Source organism: Solanum tuberosum, unplaced genomic scaffold (assembly GCF_000226075.1).
Source record: "Solanum tuberosum cultivar DM 1-3 516 R44 unplaced genomic scaffold, SolTub_3.0 scf00099, whole genome shotgun sequence".
Lineage (NCBI taxonomy): Eukaryota > Viridiplantae > Streptophyta > Magnoliopsida > Solanales > Solanaceae > Solanum > Solanum tuberosum.
The window spans coordinates 1,396,921-1,405,654 of record NW_006239023.1 but is presented as its reverse complement, the minus strand read 5'-3'; the positions used below and the strand labels follow the sequence as shown (position 1 = coordinate 1,405,654).

Genomic DNA, 8,734 nt, shown 5'->3' with positions numbered 1-8,734 from the left:
AAAATTTAAAATTGGAAGTTAAAACAAATATATCAAATAATGAGTGAAAAGATTATGAGAATTTATGAATTTATTGGTAAAAAATACTCTCAAACAAATAATAATAAAAAATATATAATAACAATTTTAATTATATAAATTATATTAATATATAATAAAATTAAGTGAAAATTTCATATATGTCATTTATTAGACTAATATTTTCTAGTTATAGCAGTAGAATAAAACTTTCAAGTTGTAACAATAAAAAATTTCAGGTTGTAACATTTCATTAAATAAAAAAAGATTTTTTAATTAATTGTAAAAATCTGTTTTGAAAAAAATAAAAAGGATAAAAAATCGATTATGTAACAATAAAAAAATTCAGGTTGTAATATTTTATTAAATAAATTTTTTTTTTAATTAATTGTAAAAATCTGTTTTGAAAAAAATAAAAAGGATAAAAAATCGATTATGAAAAAAATAAAAGATAAAAAAGGAAAATAAATCGATTTTGAAGAAAAAGAAGATAAAAACGGAAATAGGTATATTAATAAAATTTGAATTGATTTATGATAATTATTAATTAGCATAAATTTAGGAGATTCAAACTAATTAGGAATATTTAGTTTCCTTAATTCACTCTAATCTATTAAAATTAATTAAAAAGTCTGATTTTATCCATTTTCTTCTACGTTACTCTCTCTTCGTTTTTTTTTCCAGAATTGTTGTCACTGACGAGTAAATCAAGTTTTTTTTTTTTTGAAAAATCTTGATTTTGTTGTGATGGACGACTGCTTATCTCTATTAATTAAACATAGTGGTAGATGGGATCCTTCAGGTTGAATAAATGTTGGTATGAATAATTGGATGTCAACTATATACAGTTTGGATACCAATTATATGGTATTCATTTGATCTCCAATTAAATATCAAAACTAAACTGTTTATGTATCCAATTGTTATGTAGTTTGTATATAACTGATATCCATAAATTTATATCCTATTGATATGCAGTCTGTATATAACTAATATCCTGAAATTATGAGAGTCAATTTGTAATTCATATGTAGTTGATAACTGACTTGAAGAAAACAATGCATATTCTATATCATTCAATACTTAAAACTATATCAAAAACAAATATATATCGTTCAAAAGTTAAAAAAGACATGAAATACTAAAGAGTCTAAGCTGCAATCAACTATCTCAAATTTGATCTCCGTAGTCTTGGTGTAGGATAATTGTTGGTATCTGGAGCATGTTCTTTGCTATGCGGGATCCATCAAATTTGCTAGCAACAGTCGGCCAGTTACTTCACTCTCACTGATCGCGCCATCATCGTTCTTTGTTTTTCCGCATTGCCATCAACCTAGTTGGAGAAATTGAAAAAGAAACCTTCTTATTATAAATAAAATAAAATAGGTATTATAAGAAAATACCATTTCATACCAACATTAGTCATAATTTATACACAAAAAAAAAGGGTGATTTAACAAACTACAACCAATTCACATAATTGGACCACTGGTATCATACCATTTTTTTATAAAAATAATACACAACTTAAGTCAGCTTTCATACCAACAATAAATCAATTTCATACCATATTCATAAATCGTATATTAAGTCAGTTTTCATACCAATAATATGCATAATATAATAATTTTAACAAAAAACTACTAAATTGATTTAACCATATCCCATGTAATAAAAAAACTCAATTAACTTTTGAAGGACTAATACAAAAGACAAATCATGTAAATCTTTTCCTTTTGAAAAATGTACGAACAAAATCATGTAAATCATACATAAACAAGAATTTGTACAAACACCATACATCACATGCATAGATATATGTTATAAAATACAAATTGAAAGATCAAGATCATACCTTTTTGGTCTAAGCCAGATCAGTTAAACCTGTGATCACAAACGACATATAATTCCTTTCTGTCAACTATTAACTCCTCATGAAAAATGTTCTTTTTAAATAAAAATAAATAAAATTAGATTTGAATAAAACTGATAAAATCCATCACGCTTTCCCTTTTAATATCCTTTTCCAACTTCATATCTTTAACATTTTTGGGGCAAAAATAGATAAACCCTTTCACCTTCACCTTCACATAATTAAATTTCTGGTAAAATCGTTAGTCCCAAGAAAACCCCAGAAATTCTACAGCCAAATTAGAAAAACAGAACATTTTCACATGAAAAGCCTCAAAGCACTCAACTCCAAAACAAGTCTTCCTGTAAACACAACAAAAACACAAAAAAACCCTTTAAAACCCCATTGAAAGTCCATGTCTCACAAGTAGAGATCTGCCCTTTTGTTTTGATTGTATGGAGAATATATTTCTCCTAATCAGTTTTTAGATGTTGAAAATCGGCTTCAATGGAGTATGGATGAAAGAGATGAAAGATGAATTTCTGTTTTTTTTTTAACGTGAAATTGACGTGGGGTGAGGGATTTAGGTGGGGTGTGGAGGTGGGACTTGTAACTGTAAAAAAGGAATAGTAATCAATGTAAATCTCTATAATTGTGTAAGAGATAATTATGGGGTATTCTTTATTTAAACAAGTTAATAATAATATAAAATAATAAAAAATTACTTATTTAATAAAGTAAAATTTAATTAATTTATAAATAATTAGTGATATGTTATAACCCGTAATTAAACTGTTATAAGCAAGAATTTTTTAAAAGTAGATTTAAAACCTGTAATATTGACTCTTAAATGTGTATATGGGGTGATTTTTCCTATATATGCTAGCTATAGGAAAATATTGAAGCTTAAATGTTGTTGCATGGCGATTAAGCCATTTTATTGTAGACATCGTAAAGAATTTCAATGCGTATAATTTTAACCATTCTAGTAGTAACAAGTTATTTTTCCATGTTAATTCGGTGCTTACTTTTTTAATCGATATATATAGAATATACACTGATAATACATATATTATATACGACTTATACATTTATGATATATACATACGGATGGGTTCCATAGGGTTGAGAGCTTTCCCTTCATATCAGCCCATAGACAGGTGAGGCTCCATTCACTGGTCCATACTATTCTACATTGTCCCAACCCATTGATGCGAATATTTTTGATTGAACGATCAAATATGTTAGCTTCTCCAAAGATATATTTTATAAAAAAATCTCTTGCGTTTTATTTAGAGCAAATTATGCAAAGTGTCAGCTCATTAGGTTACTTACCATCTTTTATTTATAAGGCAGCACTCAATTTCCTTCTCTGTAATTTCACATTTACTAGAATTACATCCTTTTGGATATTTCATCAGGGTTGGGCAGGATACTCAACAAACTCATTTTGAAAAAAAGTGACCGCATTAGAAATTAGAAGAATAAGAAATGAATCATATAATGTTACAAAATTTAAAAAAAAAAGAAAAAGAGCTTGATTAATTCAAGTTTTAAATGGAGACATATTACATTTACATTTGCGTGTTAATTTCCCCCCCTAAACTCAGTTGACAATGGACCTAGTTAACTTAAGGGACCTATGTGTTGCACATGCATTCCTTACATCGTGGATATCTGTAGACGCTCCTCCCAACAGGTCGTGAAAATACCCGTTTCGTTTGTCTAACTGCTTTCCTCACTCTTTGCTCAAATGTCCTCCAGTCTATTGTGTTGTTCTTGACAAAGATATCAGCCAGTCTACGTTTGTTTGGCCGTATAGTAGCCATTTTGCCTCCGCCAAAGTATACTCGGAAGCCAGAGACTAACGATGAAAATTGGCTTCCCGAGTCTGTCATGGCAAACACATCTGCAGCAGTGCAAACTATGAAGTCCAGTGCTGCTAGCTGCATAAAAGAGTTCATTTTAGTACTAGTTGCATGAGTCGAGTTCTCAAATCAAAATATATGATGGTTATGTTCATAGGGTGCTAGCTTTCCTCTGCATCAGCTGGAATATACAACTGCATGTTAGCAACAAGCAGCTACATAGGCATTCAAATGTCTGTTATGTTCAGAATACAGAGAAGCCCTACACAAATATATATACTTGAACGGCAAACAAAGGTTTTATACAAGGATACAAGTACATGCTCTGCATTGCTTCCTTTCTACACCTTAAGTAAAACGATTTCTAAGAGCTTTATTTAAGCTCATTATCTTTTTATTGCAAGAATTCAAAGAACAACCTCCCCATATGTGTGAGTAATTTATACATTCAAATTGAAGTATAGCAGTTTGCTCCAGGTTAAATTTAGACCCACCTAGTGCATCTATTAGCATTCTGTTTGAATCTGTTCGCCATAAATTCCCATGAGACGAACAGCTCATTTGAGAAACAACTTATATAATCAGTCAATATCAAGCACATGAAAGTTTTGTTTATTATTGATATTCTTTGTACAGTTTGGTGCTGGGGATAATAAAGCAAAACCATGTTGAACCAATTAATGCAGAGTTTACCTGAGATGAGAAATTCATGAATGGTTCAATCTCGGAAGAGGAAAGTAAGCTTTCCTTTGTGACCAGATTAGGATACAAGGTGGTCAAGGAGGCTAATCTTGATTTGCCTCCATAGATATGTGCACCTGCCAAGTATATGCGTGTCTGCCGATTAAAACCAAGGGCAGCAAGCATTAGCACCGTCTCTTCAGGCATTAAAGGACACAATCCTTCAGCCTTTAGAGCTGCTGGGGACGGCAACCTGAACAAATGTTTTTTTTTTTCAGAATCAATAAGTGAACTGAGACTAGTTTTAATAAATTTGAATGTTATAACCTCAATAACATGTCTCTAGAATAGGTTAAGGTCATTTGGCACCTATGAAGAAAATACTACTCATCACTTTGACATGCTTAATTAAAATTGTCCAATAGAGGTAATCCAGAGACCCCACCCACTTTCGCAACAAGAAGACGTGAACCTCTCTAGATGCTAGAGAGATAAGAAGTAGCTACTGTTACCAATTTTCTCATATTTGGACAAAATTTTGAAAAACATTATCTCAAGGAAATCAAGTTCCTTAAAAATGAAGAGGTTCCCTTGTAAAAGTAGGCAAAATAAGCTCCATAAGTGACATTCTCCATCGATTATCTCCTCCTCCCCACCCTACAACCCACCCCGCCTCCATAGTGTTTTCCTAGATATTTTTTTTTTTTTTGATAACCGAGAAATCCGTCTGTGACCCGCCCTTTGGACCAATCACAGCCTGTGTTTTCCTAGATATATACAAATGCTTTTGGAACAATTTTATTTGTTTACTTACCAAACAACAGAAAATATGTAAGGAAACCACTTATTTCCATGAAAACATTTTTCTTCAAATCAAACAGACCCTTAGCTCAATATGTTTGTGTGTGTGTCAGGTGCAATCTCTGGATAATCAAAGATGCAAACAACAGTCTAGGAAAATCAAACAAGTTAGCCTAGCTTTTTCTTATGAGTTGTGCAAGTAAAGGAATTGAGCAATGATTATATATAACATACTTCGTGGTCTTCTTAAGCTCCACTAATGCAGGGAAGTGGATTTCACGATATGCTTCCAGTTCATTTCTTTCTTCTTCACCCCCACCGTATTCACAGAGCGAATGAGCTACCATATCAATTTCAAACCTCATATGCAAAGCTAAATATCTAGCAACTTTTTCTCCACGATTTCGTTCACCCTTCAGCATAGACTTTGAGAAGGGACCCACTAGGTGACGATCCAAGGGTCCCAAACGTGTAACATTCTGACGCATTCTCCGTATAAGTAAAGCTCCAGTTTCTTCTATCTTTGGAACAAATTTCAGAGCATGAAAATTACATCTGCATCGAAGTCTCTAGATGAAGTCCCCAAATCAGGAACCAACGTAGAAGTTATGGAATCAGACTAAATGAGAAGATGAAATGAAAATTTGAGAAATCAACAAGGAAGCCTAATATCAAGTTCGATGGGTTTACCTGCACCTGAGGTGGTAACGGGTCAGATGCCAATCGATTCCCAAATCCAAGAAAATGGACAACTCTGTTTTTATGTAAAATAGGAAGAATATATTTCTTGTAGAAACCTGGCTTTGCTTCTTTTACAACATCTGCATCTGTCACCTGGATTTATTTCCAGATTGTAAGAAACTAGATTCTTCACATGATCATATTCAAAATGATTTATCTAGGTGAGAGTCTTACCAAACTGCCAATGGCCTCTAGATCTAATGACTGCAACTCTTGAGGAAGTTCTCTAACTACACGAATATCAGGTTTCAGGTAGTCAATGAAATGCTCCTCCTGGTAGATATCGCCAAACTGGCTAAGAAATTATAGTTTACATCTATCAATCTTCAATATAAGGAACTAATAAGGTATCAAATGTTTCACATTAACAAGGAAACAAGTTTGAAGGAAGCAAAATGGGAAAGGCACATAAATATCTTATTTAAAAGTTCTAATTTCTATTTGATGAAGATCATACTAAAAGTTACTGATGCAACACTTCATATAATTTTTTTCGGACAGGGCATAGCTAGTTGTAAATGAAAGGGTGGTTAAACAGCAGTTAAAAACGCATATGGAGATACTTATATAGCTCAAAGCACATTGGGGAACAGTTTAGGAAAAGAACTCTAGCATACTTGCATCTCTAAAGTAGATACAACAAAGAAAAGCCAGGCGAACCTTTGGGACAATCACAAAGTATTGGAGAGCTCATGTTTTGTAGACAAGCGATCAAAAAGAAATCAGTGTTACATCACAAATTTCCAATTATTGAGTTAAAAGAATTTCAAGATGAAGACAGTTCACATGTTTAATTAGTTATGAAAAGAAAATGGAAAAGAATTAAATGAAATACAATTCAACTAGTACGTGTTTCAAGTCAACAACAAGAATTCGCAAGTGAAGGTACAAAATGGTATATCGAAGATGTTGTGAATCTGTAATCGAAGATTCCACTATTTAGACGGTTTTGCATAATATTTTGCAATCCCTATTGTACAATAGGAAAAAGGAAAGAAAGAAGTGAAACTGACAATAAGTAGTAAGTTTTTACCTCACATCTTTCCAAACACTACTGTACAGAAATCTCGGAAGAACCAAGGTTGCATCGAGTAATCTTGCAATAGCAACAATATTGCAGACCTGTTGTGCAAGGAAGAAATGTGTTAGTTAAGAAAAAAAGACGATAGCTTTCATATAATATTAGCACTGAGCCTTTGTCTTTAGCTTGGCAAGCTAAACTAAAGAAATATGGAACAAATAATGTCAAAGCAGAAGACATAACTTACAGCTACTCGCTGCTGATTTATCCCACCATTTGCAGTGACAATAATGTAACCATTTTTTCCCTCTGAAAATTTTTGCCACATAAGAAGCAGGTTAACTACCTGAAACGTAACATGCATGAAGAGAGGGAGAGGGGAGAGAGAGAGATAGACCACTAGGTAGCCATTGACGCTGCTCAGCACAAGGTTTCCAAGAGGAAGCAACAAAATAGGGTTCAGCCCACAAATCTTTTGGCTCGGATTTTTTCTGTCCCTGCAATGTGTCGACCTCACATTATCAAGTAAAACCAACTAAATAGATCTACTCACTTCCTTGTAGAAACAAAAAGTACCTCAGCTAAGGAATGAGCAGCTTTAGCCAGCAATCGTGCATAGATTGTTTTCTGAGGCTTTCTCCCTTTGCCAAGCCCAAGCCTTAGCAGTTCTTCCTACCATATCAAAAATAACATTTACTCCATATGTATGAAAAGACCTCCAACTCAGTGAATCAATTCATACTTCAACAATCAATTAAGCCTCATTCCTAAATTAGTCAGGTCAGCCATATGAATCCTCTATATCCATCCCCTACCAGTTGCCCCTATTTCATCCCCAATACAAAACAATTTAGAAAAGTTTAACTTTATAGTTTGTCGAATAAGTAACATATATCTAGTTGCTTAACATCTCAAGATTCATTTTTTCAACTTCACAGCTAAATATTGAGATGATTTCACAATATCCGAAGTACCATCTTTATCAAAATTCATATTCATAACCCAGCTTTCAAAACTTGGACTAAGTTTCAACATTAGTAGTACCTTTTTTCGGAAGTATTCAAGAATTGACATAAAAGAGTGATTCAAACATACCCGAATTGATAGAGTGGAGGAATTATCTTCCAAGAACCTGAACTCCACCCGAGAAGCCCGACCCGAGTTCTGGATCCGGGAAAGCATCCACCAATTCATCCCGACAAAAGCGATCACAAAGAGAGCCAACCCGACAATTGCTTTTTCCTGACAAAAGGGTTTCTTCTTCCTCATCTTCTTGGACCCGAACGTGAAACCCAATAACCCGTTAAACGAGTTGTTCCTGTGACCCGGATTCAGGGGCTCATCCCGATCCGAAGTCGGAACGGTGGATTGTTCCTTATCATCGTAGTCGTACGATGATTCTGAGAAATTAGAAAAAGAATTGCTGCGAGAAGTCATGCAAGTTTTTATCTTTTAAGCTTTGCTTCTTTCTTTTTTTGGTTTGAAGTTTCTTGCTTCTGTACATTAAAACGGTTTTAAAACAAGGTGAGCAAAAATAGCATTTGGTCATTTTTCTTTTTAGGCAAAAAGAAATGGAAGTGTGATTTTTCTTCTTCAATTTGATAGTGAATTTACTATATATATCAAATAAAATTATTTTTGAACTTTATCTAATGTTTACATCAGATGACACAAGTATTAAAGAATTATGAAAGGAAATTTCAAGTAAATATTTTATTTTCTTTAAATTAGTATTCATTTTGAAAATTTTAA

The 8,734-nt window shown here is 32.8% G+C and overlaps 1 protein-coding gene across 1 annotated transcript; it reads right to left on the bottom strand.

Annotated features, from left to right (window-relative positions):
- Window positions 1-3,315: 3,315 nt before the first annotated feature.
- Window positions 3,316-8,533, bottom strand: LOC102581527 (uncharacterized protein At1g04910-like). The gene is made up of 10 exons (XM_006348097.2): window positions 8,078-8,533; window positions 7,559-7,654; window positions 7,380-7,479; window positions 7,230-7,291; window positions 6,995-7,083; window positions 6,136-6,256; window positions 5,911-6,054; window positions 5,455-5,789; window positions 4,432-4,672; window positions 3,316-3,816 (listed from the first exon to the last, which is right to left on the bottom strand). The coding sequence occupies exons 1-10, from the start codon at window positions 8,417-8,419 to the stop codon at window positions 3,511-3,513; spliced, it is 1,836 nt and encodes a 611-aa protein (XP_006348159.2). The 5' UTR covers window positions 8,420-8,533; the 3' UTR covers window positions 3,316-3,510.
- Window positions 8,534-8,734: the final 201 nt, after the last annotated feature.